This window comes from Pan paniscus, chromosome 4 (genome assembly GCF_029289425.2).
Source record: "Pan paniscus chromosome 4, NHGRI_mPanPan1-v2.0_pri, whole genome shotgun sequence".
Lineage (NCBI taxonomy): Eukaryota > Metazoa > Chordata > Mammalia > Primates > Hominidae > Pan > Pan paniscus.
Window position 1 is genome coordinate 105,681,880 of NC_073253.2, and position 18,859 is coordinate 105,700,738.

General features: G+C 35.2%; 1 protein-coding gene across 6 annotated transcripts in view; it reads right to left on the reverse strand.

Moving 5' to 3' along the window:
* Positions 1–18,859, reverse strand: part of TMEM232 (transmembrane protein 232) — a 335,529-nt gene that overhangs the window by 11,086 nt on the left and 305,584 nt on the right. For 5 of the 6 annotated variants that reach the window (XM_055112526.1, XM_063604589.1, XM_055112529.2 and 2 more), the window contains one exon: positions 514–607. The exons of the other annotated variant lie outside the window; for it this stretch is intronic. In XM_055112526.1, the coding sequence (XP_054968501.1) occupies positions 514–607 (94 nt within the window). The remainder of the gene's footprint in view (positions 1–513; positions 608–18,859) is intronic. 6 annotated transcript variants of the gene reach the window in all.

The window sequence follows — 18,859 nt, forward strand, 5'->3', positions numbered from 1 at the left end:
GGCATAAAATGATGTGTATTTGGTTAAGAAATTATCAACCAAATATAGCACAATGAATTAAAGTATCTTCTGTGGATAGTCTTGTATTGCCACTGCTTTTTAAACTCATACTAAGAACAAAGTGATTAACAGTCTTTCTGATCTGTCAAGGGTAAAGAACGGTCACTGAAAATTGAGCCAAAAGATTTTTGTTCTGTTATTAGAACTACACTGCAGAAGAAATCAGTGTTCAGTGTTCAATATAAGATTCTTGTCACAAGAAATCAGTACTAATTCAGAAAACAGGATTAGGTTAGTATTTTACAAATGACAGAAGGTCAAATTTTCTGCAACCCAATGAAGACACTGGTGTACAGATAACATAGTGAGATATAATTCAGTTTGGCAAACCAATCATGGCTCTATTTTTAAATTTCACATATTAAGGTTTCAGTCTCAGAACTACATTTTATCATTTAAAGTGCTTTTAAAGAACAAAGCTTTTGCTGCTAGTTAAAAAAAAATCAATCTTACGTGATGGTCAATGATTTTTGCCAACTCTTTATCTGCCTTGGTGAAGAAATCTGGATATGGAAACATGGGAATTTCTGATACAGAAGGATGTTCCCTTCAAAAGAGCACAAGAACAAATCCAACATTATGTATAGGTATTCCTATTCCCCAGAAATAGAATTGTAAGTAAGTCATAATTTATTATTAAGCATTTTGATTCTTCATTGTTAACATAAAGTATTTGTGTAGACTATGGTATGTTAGCTTTTAGGTTTTGTAAGCCATCTTGGGTCACTGAAACTGATAATTTTGAGGGTAGGACATGACATATAGGATGATTAAAGTGCATATCCCCATACACAGCTCCACAACCCTGAAAGTTCTGGTGGAAGCCTAAGCCTAAGAATTTGTTCTAAGATATGCTGAAAAAAATGATGTGATTTCAATACATTTCCAAAGTCTTTGTATTACTAAGGGTGGAATTGTGGTAGACAGATTAGCATAGTTCAGTGAAATTGTTGGCAGTACAAAGCTGGACCTCAAACTAAGGGAGACTTAGTGTTAAATTATCCACATAATTATTGTATTATTAAAGTCATTATGAAGAAATTGTGTGAATCCAGGAACACTTAAAGTAATACAGCGATAGAAGGTGGTTTTGAGGGTGGGAAAGTGGGGGTAAAGGAGAAAGTCTTAGGGAAGAGCCTAAAAAGAGGCAGCCAGTGAAAAATTTCCATATTCAAAAAAGTCTAGTCAATTTTTAAGACTGGAACTAATTTTTTTCTGGTTTCTGCCTTTCCCATTCCAGTGTACTCTACATTCTTGACACCCGACAGTCCCCTCATTTCATCAGGTTCTGTTTGTCTATTCTGCACTAAAGGCTTCTCAAATCTTCCCAATTACCTTCATCTCCACCATCACTTCCCTAGGCCAAGCCACCATAATCTCTCACCTGGATGAAGGCTTCGTGTTCAGAATTCCTGCATCCATCATTCCTTACCCACTTTACTCTTGTCTCTATACAGTAGCCAGAATTGTTTTCAAAATACAAAGTAGATCATGTCAATCTCCTACATCAAACTGTTCATTATTTCTCCATTAGCTTTAAGATTAAGATTACATTTGTTAAGGAAGCCTGAAGTAAACTGTGCATTTGTTAAAGTGGTTTTGCCTGGTTTCTCCAGACTTATTTCTTTCCTTTGCTTGCTTGGGTCTATGCATCCCTAATGCACAGGCTTTCTTGCAGTTGCTGGAATGTAGGTTGTTCCATCCCACTGTTGCTTGTTTTCACATGCTGTCATTTCTTTCTCTTCTCCTTCTTCTAGCCCTGCTGCAGGGCTGGTTAATGCCTACTCACCCTTCAGCTCTCAGTTCAAGCCCATTACCATAGCTCTCAATCTACCATGGATATTTTCTTCTTTATACTTACTTCAAGTTGTAATTTTACATTTATCATGTCCCTGTGTGAGTTTTATGTTTTCCTGAGTAGAGTATGAGCTACATGATCATGGAGACTTTTGCCTGTTAGCTTACCATTGTTTCCTCAGTGCCCAACACAGTGCCACTAGATATTTAATGAATGTTTGTATGTTTGCTGAATGATTAAATGAATAAATGAGAACTATGACATGCTTTAATACTCTTGATTTTCCAAGCCATCAATAAGAGTCTACCACACAACACTCTTGTGTTAGTGGAGTAGTATCCAGTATTGCAAATGGAGGGCAATCTCAGGAGACATGTTGAGAGTAGAGTTGACAGTAGGAGTTCAAAAGAAAACAATGGAAGTTACAGGCAACCAGGAAAAATGGAACCCTCTCCCAACTTAATTAATATTCAGAAACATTGTGTGGGAGAAAAGCACTGAGCTTCTTAATGCATGCAGAATAGGGCCTTTAGCCATTCTATTAAAGTACTGTATTACAGAAAAATATGATCCTAGAAAGCTGGGGACATGTAGAGGCTGACAATTGGTTTAACTAAATTCATTCAGTGAAATTTGGGCAGTTTTGGTATTCAAAGAATTGTGCCAAATGCTATAAAAAGATAAATAAAACAGAATCTTAAAATCATTTTAAGGTTAAAAGTGTTCAAGCAAATTGCCTAAAATTTTTTCTTGAACAAGAAGTGTTTAAGTTTTTAAAAATGTAGGCAACATAATATCAAAAGACCTTTAACATGGGAAAAACAAATGAATATGCTTATACATCTGTGATTTCTTAGTTACCTCAGTTGAATTTTGTGCTAGAAAATAAAAATTTATAGAGAACATAATGAAAGATAACACGAGAGAAGTAAACATTCAGGGAGAGAAACAGAAAAAATATATAGTAAAATGTCTAAGCATATAGGCTCTCTACTTAGGCAAATCTCAAAGCAAATTCTGGTTTTACCACTTAGTGTTATTTAATCCCTCTGTTCTTCAGTTTCTTCATTCGTAATACTGAAAAATAATAGCACCTGCCTTATTGTTTTCACAAGGAATAAGAAGGAATTAGATATAAATCAAACATTAAACAAGTTTCAGCTGCAATATCTTTATCATCTTCATTGTCAAAAGAATTCAGAGGAAAAAGCCATGGTGTTTAGCTGTATTATCAATTGTAAGAAAAAGGAATGGAGGACTAGACAATTTTGTCGGCATTAAATGAGATGTAGAATTTTGACATTTGAAGTTAAATGAACAGTAGAGAGAGACTTTTCAAGAAAGATGGTATACTAGTTTCCGAGGGCTACTTTAACAAATTACCACAAACTAGGAGGCTTAGATAAACAGAAATTCATTCTCTCATAGTTCTGGAGGAAAAAAAATTCTAAATCAAAGTGTTAGCAGTCTTGGATACTCCAGAAGCTTTGGGGAAAAATTTATTCCTTGCCGCTGTTAGCTTCTAGTGGCTGTTGGTTCTTTGGTATTCCTGGGCTTGTAGATACTTCACTCCTGTCTGTGTCTCTGTCTCCACGTGGCTTTTTCCTTCTGTGACTCTGGGTGTCTTCTACTGTTCTTTTTCATACAATGACATTTAATTTTTTGTTTTTTATTTTTTTGGGTACACAGTAGGTGTATATATTTACGGGGTATATGAGATGTTTTGATACAGGCATGTAATGCATAATAATCACATCATAGAGAATGGGTTATACACACCCTGAAGCATTTATCCCTCATGTTAGAAACAATCCAATTATACTTTTTTAGTTATTTTAAAATGTACAATTAAGTTATTGTTAACTATAGTCACTCCATTGTGCTGTCAAATAGTAGGTCATATTCATTCTTTTGATTTTTTGTACCCATTAACCATTCCTACCTTTCCCCCAACCCCCTACTTTCCTTCCCAGCCCTGGTAACAATCCTACTCTCTATGTCCATGAGTTCAATTGTTTTGATAGCTTAAGGACATGTTTTATAAGGATACTGCCATTGAATTTAAGGTCCACAAAAGCAAGATAGCCTTAACATTCCCCTCAGTTTCCCTAAACTTTAGACAGGCCTCTGACCTCACTTTCCTTAGCACAATATTCACTTAAGAAAACTTTCAATTGTAAATTTTCTGTCTGCACTCTTGAGATATATTCTCCCGTCCTCTTGGTAGTTTTATAACACAGGAATTTCTTTCTCAATGACCTGGAGCCATCTCTTTGAAAGATATCCTCAAGGAAGATAGCCACCATCTGCCCAGTCTCTGTGGGAGGTCTAGGAGCCTAACTTAGGTAAGTGACAACAGCAAACACATCAAATTGACCTAATCACATGAATGAACATACTTTCTAATGTGCTCCAGTATGTTTCCACTAGGTAACCCCAGCACTTACATATCCTCCTGTCTTTTTTTTTTTTCCCAGAAGAGTTGAGTTTAATTTCTCTCTTCCACTGCAATAGTCTTGAATAAACTCCTCTTTGGCTGTTTAATTTGTCCAGTACAACTTTTCTTTGACACATTATAATTCAGGATAATCTCATCTCGAGATCCTTACTTTAATCACATCTACAAAAACTCTCTCTCCAAAGAAGGTCATATTTATAGGTACAAGGGGTTAAGACTTAGTCATATCTTTTGGGGAAAACAAACCTGGTACAGATGACAAAACAGGAACAAAGACTCAGGAAAAGAAAATAAATAACTCATTTCAGAAAATGTATGTAGACTGAGATGGCTGGGACTGAGATTACATTGAAGTGAAGAGGAGCTGACTAATTTATTCATGTATTCAAACATTTATTGCAAGGGGAAGTTGTTATTAGGAGTGGGAAAAAATAATAAGAAGAAAAAGCTTAGATTCTTCTCTCCAGAAACTTGAAGTTCACATGGGGGAAGACATATAAACAGCCATTCACGGTATACTGGGAAAATGGCTGCAAAATATGTTTCTTTCGAGTAGAAAGGTGGGGAGCTGGCATCATTTAACTTAGTCTGAGAGTGGGTAAGAGAGATCTACCTGGATGGATTATGCAAGATTGTCCCAATAGGATGATGATTAGATTCATGAAAAGATACATATAGGACATGTTCAGTTTCTTTAACAGTTCAAGGATGAGAAATGTGCAAAGATATTTACAAGAAAAGGGGGGATAATATATTTCTTTATGCAGAATTATGGTTTTTCAAGTCTCCAAAGCTCTCCTGAAGACATACTGGTAAAAAGTGAGTGTCCCGTTAGGCAGGAGATATTCCCCAGGAGCAGGAGGCATGCATAGGTTTCAGGCCTCTTTATTCCTACATCTCACACCCTGACCTAAGATCTGGCTTGGAAGCATCAATTGAGCAGATAAAATATTGTTTTTATCTCAGGAAAACTAAAATAACCATTGGAATTATCCAATGAGGGGAAGATATTTTATCAATTAAACAAACCCTAGAACTCCATTCTTAACAATTGAATGACTTCCCCCCTTATCCCACTTTTTGAGGAAAATTGGGTACCATAGACTCACTGGTTGGTACGGCTTTTCTCAGTATATTTAATCTCCTTTTTGAGATTCATCATAGATTAATGACCTCTCACTGATTTCAAACACAACTTGTTCTAATTAATTGTGTACATTGTTTGGAACCTTACCTTTTAATTATTTGGCTACCATAACCTTTTCTTTAGCTAACTTTCTTGTCTTAGTTCTATTGCAATTTCTTCCGATGAAGGCCTTACTTTCTGAAGGCAAGAAGTCCATGATATAGACACTGTCCATGGAGCCTTGATTTCTTTTAGAAGAGAATGATAGTAGAAACCTCAATCTGGAATATGTGGTGGTATATTGGATGATTCCCCAAAACTTTTGGAGTTAAGAGGGATGATATCAGAAAAAAAAACTACTTAAATCATTCTATAGCATAAGAAAAATCATCTTATATCAAAATAGCATAAGTTCATGTTACTTTTGATTAAATTAACTTTCTTTTTAACTTTCTCTAAGAGCTTATTGCTCAAAGTTTTCTCTCGTTTAATTAGCTTTGTGGTATTATACTAAAGAGGGTCAATCATATTATGTATTGAAGTTGCACCTACCATCTCCAATACTTAGAGGTTTCCTTTTTTTTTTTGTTCTCAGAGCCCAAATAGGTTAATATTCAGATTGTCACCTTAATACTATCCCTGAAGCAATAATTACTTGAAAGGAAAATAAATTACTTCCTCTCTTCAAGGTGAATTTAAAATATATGCAGTTTCAAAAGAGCTACTATTTCAGATAGAATAACATAAAATCAGCAAACAATAGCAATAGAACTTAACAATACAGACAAATAAATGCCTTTGAGGGTTTCTAAAAATATGTTTTTGTTTTCCTCTAAAATTTCACTTAGTTTTTTTCCAAAATTTCACTTAGTTTTTTTCCCATGGTCACTAGTGTCATAATCATCGATCATGGGAATTTTTATGTTAAATTCTAATTTATTATAAACATTTGAATAAATACAATCTCAGTATTAAATAAAATTTTCAATAACCTTTAGGATTTCTGTTTGTCACTAAAGTGATAGCTTGCAGCAGATCAATGACCTGACAGATAACAATTGCTATGAGAGCCAAAGATTATTTTTAAAAATCTGTTTAAAAGCATTCATGATACATTAAGCAACAGGATTTGAAAGGCCAATGTATCAGAGAGGAAGGACCTGGAGAAGTAAGTAATGAGCTGCAAAATATACTTCTCCTTAGAGCATTTATCCTTTTATTTTATGGATTGAAAAGTGAAAAATCCAGGCAGAGAAATTTTGATCAGAACTTGAGAAGCCAGGAGAGTACTTGGCAATCTTACAGGGTTGACAAAGCAAAAAAGAGTTTAGAGCTGCCGAGGTAGCCAGGACTTGAAGGATCAAGCTCAAGAGAAGTGAGCACCACACACACCACTAAGTTTCCCCCCAAGAATGTTCTAAAGTATTAAACTGAGAAGGCTAAGAAGCCAAGCAAAGAAGTCACCAACAAGCAGAGTGGAATTTTTCAGAAACTTTACAGTTTCTGAAAATTTGGGGCTCAAATCTACAAAACTAGAGAGGCCTTGATGAACACCTCAGGCTCTCCATTGGGACTCCTGAAAATTTACACTCTGGCGTTATGTTTGAATCACATGTAGATTTAACTTAAAAGTTAGATAATCCTGGAGTCAGTTCAGCTACTGGTTAGATGAAAATGCTCTGCCATCAATCAAGATGCATAGCAGAAGAAGGTGAACTGTCTTTCTGCTGTACATAGTAAGAACCAGGAGTCTTTGTCATTTTTAATACAAAAAACCCAGAATTCAATAAAAAATGATAAGGCATACTGGGCAAATCTCACACACAGAAGGTTTATATTGGAGTTACAAATATGGACTTTAAAATAACTATGATAAATATATTTAAATAAATAAATAGCCAGGTGAAGAATTTTGCTAGAAAACTGGAATCTATCTTAAAATTCACATATTACTTATAGAATTGACAAAAAAAAGCAGTAAGTGAAATTAAGAAGTTGGTAGGTGTATATAACAGCAGATTAGACATAGCAGAAAAGAAGATTGGTGAATTGGAAGATAGGGAAACAGAAATATCTAGGCTGAAGCAAGGGAAAAAACAGGCAGAATATATAGAAAAGAACAGCAGAGACATATATGAGAATGTTCCTAGCAGCATTGTTTGTATAATATAAAAAGAGAAATGAATCAAATATTTACCAATAGTTCAAGGGATAAATTTTGGTAGCTTTATAAAATGGAAATACTTTAAGTATTTAAAAACTTTAAATACTTGAGCTACAGAAAGTGAAGTCTAGATGCAACCACATAGAATAGTTTGAACACAAAATTTTTTTAATAGAAGTAGAGAGGTTGACATGCAGATACAAGCAATCCAGAGAACTCTTGTGAGATACTATATAAGGTCACCATCCCCATGGCAAATAGTCATCAGATTATCCAAAGTCAATAAGAAAGAATAATTTTTAAAGGTAGCTAGCAAAAAGGGTCATATTGCCTGTAAAGAGAAACCCATCAGACTAACAGAACACTTATTAGCAGAAGCCTTACAAACCAGAAGATATTGGGGGCCCACATTCAGCATTCTGAAAGAAAATAAATGCCAGTAAAGAATTTCAAATCCTGCCAAACCGAGCTTCATAAATGAAGGAGAATGAAGTTTTTCCCAAACATGCAGTTTCTAAGGGAATTCATCACATCCTAACTGGCCCTCCAAAAAATGCTTAAGAGAGCTCTAAACATGGGAATGAAAGAAGAATACTTGCTCCCACAAAAGCACATGCAAGCACACAACCCACGGTCCCTACAAAGCAAGTACATAATCGAGACTACCACACAACTAGCTAACAACACTATGAAAGGAACAAAACCTAATATTTCAATATTAATCTTGAAGACAAATAGCCTAAATGCTCCACTTACAAGACATAAAGTTGCAAATTGGATTAAAAACAAAACAGACACATTCTTCTGCTGTCTTTAAGAGACAAACCCACCTCACACATAATGATATGCATGGGTTCAAAGTAAAGGGATGAATAAAGACCCACCACACTACTGGAAAACAAAAAGGAGGAAGAGCTACTATTCTTAAATCAGATAAAATTAACTTTAAACCAACAACAGTCAAAAATGACAAAAAAGCATGACATAATGATAAAGGGTTCAATTCAACAAGAAGACTTAACTATCCTAACTATATATGCACTCACTATTGGAGCACCTGGCTTTATAAAACACTTACTTCTAGCCTTAAGAAAATACTTTGATAGCCACAAAATAATAGTGGTGTACTTAAACATCTCACTGATATAATTAGATAGTTCATCAAGGCAGAAAACTAAGAAATTATAAATTTAAATTTGACACTTGACCAATTGGACCTAATAGACAACTACAGATTACTCCACCCAACAACCACAGAATAGACATGCTTCTGATCTGCATATGGAACATACTCTAAGACTGACCACATGCTCAATCATAAAGCAAGTCTCAATAGATTTTAAGCAAAATTATATTAAGCATCCTTCTTGGACCACAGTGGAATAAAAATATAAGTCAATACCAAGAAGAACTCTCAAAGCCATAGAAATACATTGAAACTAAACAACTTGCTCCTGAAGAACATTTGGGTAAACAATGAAATCAAAGTAGAAATAAAAAGTTCTTTGAAACAAATGAGAATAGAGGTACAACATACCAAAAACTCAGGGATGCATCAAAAGCAGGAAAGTTTATATTGCTAAATGCCTACATCAAGAAGATAGAAAAATCTCTAACTACCTAACCTCATACCTATAAGAACTAGAAACATAGGAACAAACTAAACCCAATTCCATTTAGGATTTATGTTTTTCTGTTTAGGATTTATGTTTTAGGTTTTGAAGGATGTTCCTTTGATGCTTAGTTTGTTGAGAGATTTTTCATGAAGAGATGTTGGATTTTATCAAATGCATTTGCTGAATTTATTGTTCAATGGTTATGATCAAATCGTTTTTAAATTTAATTCTCTTTATGGATGAATCATATTTATTGACTTGCATATGTTGAACCATCTTAAATCCCAGGAATAAAGCCCACTTGATCATGGTGAATTAACATTTTGATGTGCTGCGGGATTTGGTTTGCTAGTATTTTGCTGAGGATTTTTCTATCTGTGTTCGTCAGGGATATTAGCCTGTAGTTTTCTTTTTCTGTGATGTCTTTGCCAGATTTTGGTATCAGGATGACACTAGTATTATAGAATGAGTTAAGGAGGTATCTTTCCTCCTTGATTTTTTGGAAAAGTTTAAAAAGAAACTAAAGTCAGAGCAGAAGAAAATAAAATAAATGAAAGCACAAGAAAAGAAATAACTAAAAATCAGAGCAGAACTAAATGAAATTGAGACCCCCCAAAAACATACAAAGAATAAATGAAAAAAAAAACTTGGTTCTTTGAAAGGATAAATAAGATTATTGATAGACTGCTAACTAGATTAAAAAAGAAAAGAGAGAAGATTCAAATAAGCAAAATCAGAAATGACAAAAGGTGACATTGCAACTGATCCCACAGAAACACAAAAATGCTTAGAAACTACTGTGAACATCTCTATGCGCAGAAACTAGATCTAGAGGAAATGAATAAATTCCTATAAAAAACACAATCTCTCAAGATTAAGCCAGGAATAAACATAAATCCTAAACAGACCATTAAAAAGTTGAATAAGTAATAATAATAATAAACCTACCAACCAAATAGCCCTGGACCAGATGGATTTACAGCCAAGTTCTACCAGATATACAAAGAAACTGGTACAAATGCCATTGAAACTATTCCAAAAAATCGAGGAGGAAGGACACCTCCCTAACTCATTCTATAATACTACTATCATCCTGATACCAAAATCTGGCAAAGAGAGAAAAAGAAAACTACAGATTAATATCTCTGATGAACATAGATAGAAAAATCCTCAGCAAAATACTAGCAAACCAAATGCAGCAGCACATCAAAATGTTAATTCGCCATGATCAAGTGGGCTTTATTCCTGGGATTCAAGATGGTTCAACATATGCAAGTCAATAAATGATTCATCACATAAAGAGAAATTTAAAAACGATTTGATCATAGCCATTCATCAATAAATTCAGCAAATGCATTTGATAAAATCCAACATCCCTTCATGAAAAATCTCTCAACAAACTAGGCATCAAAGGAACATCCCTCAAAACCCCCAGCCAACAACATACTGAATGGGCAAAATTGAAAGCATTATCACTAAGAAGTGGAACAAGACAAGAATGTCCACTCTCAGCACTCCGATTCAACTGGAAGTCTTAGCCAGAGCAATCAGGCAAGAGAAAGAAATAAACATCATTTAAATAAGAAAAGAGAAAGTCAAATTATTTCTCTTCACTTATTGATATGACTCTTCTGTAGAAAACTTTTCTGATTCCACCAGAAGGCTCCTAGACCTATTAAACAACTTCAGGAAAGTCTCAGGATATAAAATCAATGCACAAAAATCAGTAGTGTTTACTTTAAGTTTTTCAATGTTTAAATTAAAAATTTAAACATTTAATGTTTAAATGTTACTTTTCTAATGTTTAAATTTTTATTTTTTGTGGGTATATACTAGGTATATATACCTATATGGTACATGAGATATTTTGGTACAGGCATGCAATATGTAATAATTACATCATGGAAAATGGATTATACATCCCCTCAAGCATTCCTTGGATTGTGTTAACAATTCAAATATGTAGAATTAAATAATTATTGAGTATATATCTCCTATTGTGCTATCAAGTACTAGGTATTATTCATTCTTTCTAATTTTTGTACCCATTAATCATCCCCACTCCCCTCCCGACTTCCCCTCTACCCTTCACTACCTCTGGTAAACATCCTTCTATTCTTTATCTCCATGGGTTCAATTGTTTTGATTTTTAGATCCCACAAATGAGTGAGAACATGTGATGTTTGTCTTTCTGTGCCTGGCTTATTTCACCTAACATGATGAACTCCAGTTTCATCCATGCTGTTGCAAATGACAGGATCTCATTCTTTCTTATGGCTGAATAGTACTCTATTGTGTATAAGAATGATATTTTCTTTATCCACTCATCTGTTGATGGACACTTGGGTTGCTTCTAAACCTTGGCTATTGTGAACAATGCTGCAACAAATATTGGAGTGTAGATAACTCTTCTATATATGGATTTCCTATTTCTTGAGTATATATCCAAAGTGAGATTGCTGGATCATGTGATAGCTTTACTTTTAGTTTTCAGAGGAAGCTCCATAGTGCTCTCCATAGTGGTTGTATTAATTTACATTCCTACCAATACTTACAAGGATCCCTTCTCTCCACATCCTCTCTAGCATTTGTTATTGCCTAATTTTTGGATAAAAGCCATTTTAACTGGAGTGAAGGGATATCTCGTTGTAGTTTTGATTTGCATTTCTCGGATGATTAATGGTGTTGATCACCTTTTCATATGCCTCTTTGCTATTTGTATGTCCTCTTTTGAGAAATGTCTATTGAAATATTTTTTCCTATTTTAAATCAGATTATTGGAATTTTTCTATAGAGTTGTTTGAGGTCCTTGTTTATTGTGGTTATTAATGCCGTGCCACATGGTAGTTTGCAAATATTTTTTCTTATTCTGTGAGTTGTCTCTTCACTTTGTTGACTGCTTCATTTGCTGTGCAGAAGTTTTTAAACTTTATATGATCCCATTTGTCCACATTTCCTTTGGTTGCCTGTGCTTGTGAAGTATCACTCAATAAATTTTTCCCTAGACCAATGTACTGGAGAGTTTCCTCAATGTTTTCTGTTAGTAATTTCATAGTTTGAGGTACTAGACTTAAGTCTTTAATCCATTTTGATTTGATTTTTGCATAAGGCAAGAGATAGGGATCAAGTTTCATTCTTCTGTATATGGATATCCAGTTTTCCCAGCACCATTTATTGAAGAGAGTGTCTTTTCCCCCAGTGTATTCCTGGCATCTTTATTGAAAATGAGTTCACTGTAGCTATGTGGATTTGTTTCTGGGCTCTCTACTCTGTTCCATTGGTCCGTTTGTTTTTATGACAGTACCATGCTTTTTTGGTTACTATAGCTCTGTAGTATAATTTGAAGTCAGGTAATGTTATTCCTCGAGTTTTGTTCCTTTTGCTCAGGATGGCTTTGGCTATTCTGGGACTTTGTGATTCCATATAAACTTTAGAATTTTTTTTCATATTTCTGTGAAGAATGCCATTGGTATACTCATAGGGATTGCATTGATCTGTAGACTGCTTTGGGTAGTATGGATGTTTTAACAGTATTAATTCTTCCAATCCATGAACATGAAATATCTTTTCATTTTTTGTGTCTTTTTCAATTTCTTTCATCAGTGTTTTATAGTGTTCATTGCAGAGATCTTTTACTTCTTTGGTTAATTCCTATGTATTTAATTTTATTTGTAGCTATTATTAATGGGATTGCTTTATTGATATCTTTTTCAGATTGTTCATTGCTGGCATATAGAAATGCAGTATACCCATGTAACAAGCCTCCACATGTAATCTAAATCTGGATCTAAAACAAAATTATAGAAAAAAACATACAGTGTAATTTTATTTATAAATATTCAAAACAATATAAAAATACAATTTTAAAGATGCATATATTTATGAAAGGCTATAAAGAAAAGCAACAAAATGAATTAAACATTTCAAGATAGTTGTTCCTTCTGTAAGGAAGGGAGAGCCAAGTGATTAGGGAAGGATATGAAAAGAGTTTCCAGTTTCAGTAATACTTATTTCTTAATCTGAGTGGTGAGAACTTTGGTGCTAGTTTTATTATATTATTATCATTACTACTAGTACATGCATATTATGTACTTCATATATATTACACATTTAACAATTAAAAAGAAAAATATAGGTAAGAAGCATATTTTAGTATGAATTAAATGTTATAAAGCACCAGTTTTCTTTCTATAATAACTGCATAATTACCAAGAACAAGAGCTACAAAGGCACTTTTGTATAGGTAATTTGATGAATATGAAGAATAAGATCTTTAAGTGTAAAATACAGTTATGACAAAATCCAATCAGGCTGGCCATATATTGGGCTTGCTTCTTGTACCTAGATAGGGCCAATATTAATTGCCTAAGGAATATCTCAGGTGCTATTATTCAAACTATCCCAAAGAATTTAATAAACTATTTACTAAGAGGCTGGTAGTCCTGAAGGTTTTCAGTGGATAAGGTAGCATCTCTGTTTATCCAGGCAGCACTACTATCTGAAGCTACTGTGTGGCCCCATCCTCAGGCTTTCTAACATTTCTTGTATTAAGGTTTCCGGCCTCACAGGCTGGGGACACCAAGGAACTTGATCTCACCTCAGTGTACCTCAAGGCAGAGGTCTGTTTTTTTCCCTTTTGGGCATTCAGTATTTTGAGTAAATTTTATTCAACTCCAAACCTGCTTTCTCATCTTCCCCTTTCTTAGGCTTTTTTTCTCCTATACCAACTGGGTTTGACACTATATCATATTCCTCTGCCTTCCTTCAGCTTGGTCAGGTTTGGGCTGTGTCTGCTCAGAAATATAGAGGGGCAAAACCTACCTGTGGCTTTAAGGCCTAACTTGGCTCTGCCTCTCCAGGTCCCAGCGAAGGGCCACTTAAATTACCTCTCCATTCTCATGATCTGAGTGCAGAGATCACTAACAAATTGTGATGCTTTTTTTCATTAAGAAAATAGATTTGCCCTCCACTTAACATTGTTCATCTAATGTCACGCTACTTTCTATAAGGTTCTTTTATTTTCTATATTATTTATCCATATTTTACTAGGGTGGTAAGGGAAAAGAAAAACAACCCCTTTCATATCATGCATTTACTTTCCCCAAGCAGAATTTGCAGAAACCAAGACCAGAAGTCAGAATTCAGACTGACCAGATCTATTCCAAGGCTTTCAAAGTCCCTGAATATGTCGTCAGTTCCTCCCCTACAACTCAGTTCAAAAAGGACAGTTTATCATTAACAAAATTAGATCTGAAGTAGAGCCATCTAATTCTTCGGTAGTATTTCTCCCAATTCCATTTCATTTCGGTATTCTTAGAAACCATGGATCATCCTGGAAACTAAAAGTTTTCAAATCCTTAGAGACTCATTTAACTATAACTTTCACACTCAGAACTCCACCTGGTCAGATGTATTCTCTTATGCATCTTAAAGCAGGAGGTTAAAAAATAGATAATTTTCTGGGCATATAAATAAGATATTTTTTATCTCAATTGAATAATTCTGATTTTCTGTTTTGGAGGACTGATTGGTACAAGTAATAAGTCATACCTGACTATAGTTCAAACATTAGATTTACTGTCTTTAACCCTCATTAGCTTGCCCAAATCACAAAGCCTCAAGATTACAGCTGCCTATAAAGCACAAGATTTAAAGCACAAATATTTACAAGAAAGTTATACAAAGTTAAAAAAAATCTAACACTGAAACAGTTTCCTTGGCTACTTTTTAAAGGGAAGTTAGTAAAGAACTTGCTCTCAACTTCACTATTATTTTTGCCATTACCTACTCCCACATTAAAAATATATTGTAACTATTTAATTGATCTCGTTTTATAGTTCCTTGTATTTTAAAACATTCTAGAGATGCAGTCTGCTCATTGAGAGTTAAAATATTGTTCTGCTGTCACCCCTCCAACATCTACAGCCTGGGCAATTATCCCATTTCTGCTTGGCATGAAGAACTGCCAGTCAAGGGCAGGCTCCAGGGTCCTTGGGCTTCTGCCATTCCTAGTGATCCCATCCCAAGGGGCTCTGTCTCAGACACTAGCTTATACAGTTTCAGTCTCGCTTTTCCTTGCCAGCCTGTCTTTTGATCTGGTGGTTTCCATATAAAGTTCCTGTTGGAAAGTTTCAGGTGTCGCTTTCAGATTGTATAGAGACTGGCAAAGCAACTAAGAAACTCAAAAAGTCAAGACTTTTTGCATTTTAATTCTTTTTCAATTCATGGAGTCAAAATACCCAGTGGCTATGTTCCACCGAAGCAATTCCTCCCCCATTCGCAGACAAAAAATTTTATAGTCCTGGGCCAAGAATGATCTGCTGTCACCCTAGCATTACAGAATCATTGTCTACTGCAGTTTATCTAAAATTCTCTATATTAACCTATAAATTAGGATCAACATCTTTTCATCAATGCCATAGCAGATATTAATCTGTGTGGTTATCACAACAGGACTGTGATGTGACTGATGTAAAAGACATGCCAAATGACACAGTAAAATTTTGTTATGCAAATGGTTTCACAAAGTAGGAGAAAACATAATGTGCCCCCAGGCAGAGGATTGGCTCCAGAATACCTCAGAAATAAATCTGGAAAGATGAGTAGGAGTTAGTATAAAGCTAGTGGGAATAATGATGCATATGACTTAAGTGAGTAGATGTATCAAAGTGTCCTTTAAGAGATAAGGATTCAAAAGTCAGGAAACAACAGGTGCTGGAGAGGATGTGGAGAAATAGGAACACTTTTACACTGTTGGTGGGACTGTAAACTAGTTCAACCATTGTGGAAGTCAGTGTGGCGATTCCTCAGGGATCTAGAACTAGAAATACCATTTGACTCAGCCATCCCATTACTGGGTATATACCCAAATGACTATAAATCATGCTGCTATAAAGACACATGCACACGTATGTTTATTGTGGCATTATTCACAATAGCAAAGACTTGGAACCAACCCAAATGTCCAACAATGATAGACTGGATTAAGAAAATGTGGCACATATACACCATGGAATACTATGCAGCCATAAAAAATGATGAGTTCATATCCTTTGTAGGGACATGGATGAAATTGGAAACCATCATTCTCAGTAAACTATCGCAAGAACAAAAAACCAAACACCGCATATTCTCACTCATAGGTGGGAATTGAACAATGAGATCACATGGACACAGGAAGGGGAATATCATACTCTGGGGACTGTGGTGGGGAGGGGGGAGGGGGGAGGGATAGCATTGGGAGATATACCTAATGCTGGATGACGAGTTGGTGGGTGCAGCGCACCAGCATGGCACATGTATACATATGTAACTAACCTGCACAATGTGCACATGTACCCTAAAACTTAAAGTATAATTAAAAAAAAAAAAAAAAAAGAGATAAGGTTGGTGGAGAACAAGTGTAACTTCTATTTTTAATATGTTGCTAAAGTGTCTTCTTACACCAATTGAAACTGGTTGCTCCCTAAGCCTGCTGTGTTGCCATTCTGCTGGAAATACTCCATTCTCACCTCTGTTCTCTGTTAGGATCACTGCTTTCTGTACCCCACTATGTTCTTTTTCCTTGATTTATCCCCTTCATCTGGGGGCATATATTCTTAAGAAGCTTCTTAAGACATGGTGAATAGACAGTACACAATCTGAAACCTTTTGATATTTGAAATTATATTTCAAATATGGAAAGATATTTGAAAATGTCTTTATTCTACCCTCATATTTGATAGATTGGGGGCAGACATATATTCAAGTATCATTTGTTATCTCAACTCTTACTACTCAATTTGAAGAAGAGAATAGATTCTGAAAAAAAATTTTTGTATGAAATGTTTTCTATTTTCCAAATACTATGAACCAAATATATTTGAAGAACTAGGCATATTTATAATTCTATAGTGGATGTTACTTTTCCTCAGTGTATTGAGGCAACCTACGCACTGTCTTCTTGCCTCTGGTGCTGCTTTTGAGTCCAATGCCATCCTGATTTTCAGGCGTTTATAGTTTCGTCCACTTATTTATTGCTAATTTTCTCAACAGACAAATGCTGAAATCTCAGCAAAGCATATGTTTGCTTCTTGCTCACATGTCCGATGCAGTTCAATAGAAGCTTGCCTCCATCTGATGACCTAGGAATCTAGGCTCTTTCCATGTTTTAATACTGCCATCTCAACATGTGGCTTTCAAGGTCATTTTGACTGAGGAAGGAATATGTGGAGAAGACTCAGTGGCTCCTAACTGCTTTGACGCAGGTATGTCACTTCTGTTCATGGTTCTTGCCAAAAAATGCAAGTTTCTGGATCCAGGGTTTCTGGATCTTGACCATATTGATATTTGGGCTTAGATACTGCTTTGCTGTAGGGGTTGTCCTGTACCTTGTGAGACATTTAGCAACAGCTCTGGCCTCTGCCCACTAGATGTCAGTAACATCCCCTACTATGATAATCGAAGATTTCTATTGACAAGCTCCCTTGAGAGACAAAATTACCCATGGTTGAGAACCACTACCCTAACATAATTGCAAGGAAATCTTCCAGGAAAAGTTAAGAAACACATGAAATGTTATATAATTGCTAATGTTCTCTGTCTCAGGAAGTTTCAAGTTTCCTTTTTCCTAGTTCTTCCATGTTCACAGTGAAGTGTGGGGAGACAGATTTCCATGATGGCACCAATAATCCCTGCCTCCTAGAACTCATGCCCTTGTGTAAGTCCTTTTCCCTGAGTATGGGCTGGCCTAAGAACTTGCTTCTAACCTAATTGTTAGAAGACTACAGACTATGACAAAGATGATGATATAGCGTTTCTATAATTGTGACTTCTGTCTTACTAGCTAACTCTTAATTCTTGGCTTTTATGCTGTGATAAATTGAGTTGCCATACTGGAGAAGCCTACAAGCAATGGAATGAGGATGGACTTTGGCTAACAGCCAGAGAGGTGCTAAGGTTCTCAGTCTAACAGTTTACAAATAACTAAATTTATAACTAAATAAATAACCACCCCAGTTTTACTGGGATGGTCCTCATTTTTCCTCCATGTTTGAAGGATATTTTCACTAGACATACTATTCTAGAGTAAAAGGTTATTATTAGTTTTTTTTTCCTTTAGCACTTTAAACATGTCATGCCACTCTCTCCTGGCCTGTAAGGTTTCCACTGAAAAGTCTGTTGCCAGAGGTATTGGAGCTCCATTGTATGTTGCTTCTTCTCTCCTGCTGCTTTTAGGACACTTTCATTATCCTTGACCTTCAGGAGTTTGTCTATTAAATGCCTTGAGGAAGTCTTCTTTGGGTTAAATCTCTTGGTGCTCTATTACCTTCTTTTACTTGAATGTTGATATCTTCTCTAGGTTTGGGAAGTTCTATGATATATCTCTTTGAATATACTTTCTACCCCTATCTCTTTCTCTACTTTCTCTTTAAGGCCAATAACTCTTAGATTTCCCCTTTCGAGGTTATTTTCTACATCTTGTAGGTAGATACTCATTCCCTTTTATTCTTTTTTTCTTTCATATCCTCTCATCACTGATTTTCAAATAGTCTGTTTTCAAGCTCACTAATTCTTTCTTCTGCTTGATCAGTTCTGCTATTAAGAGACTCTGATGCATTCTTCAGTATGTGAATTGATCAACTCCAGAATCTCTGCT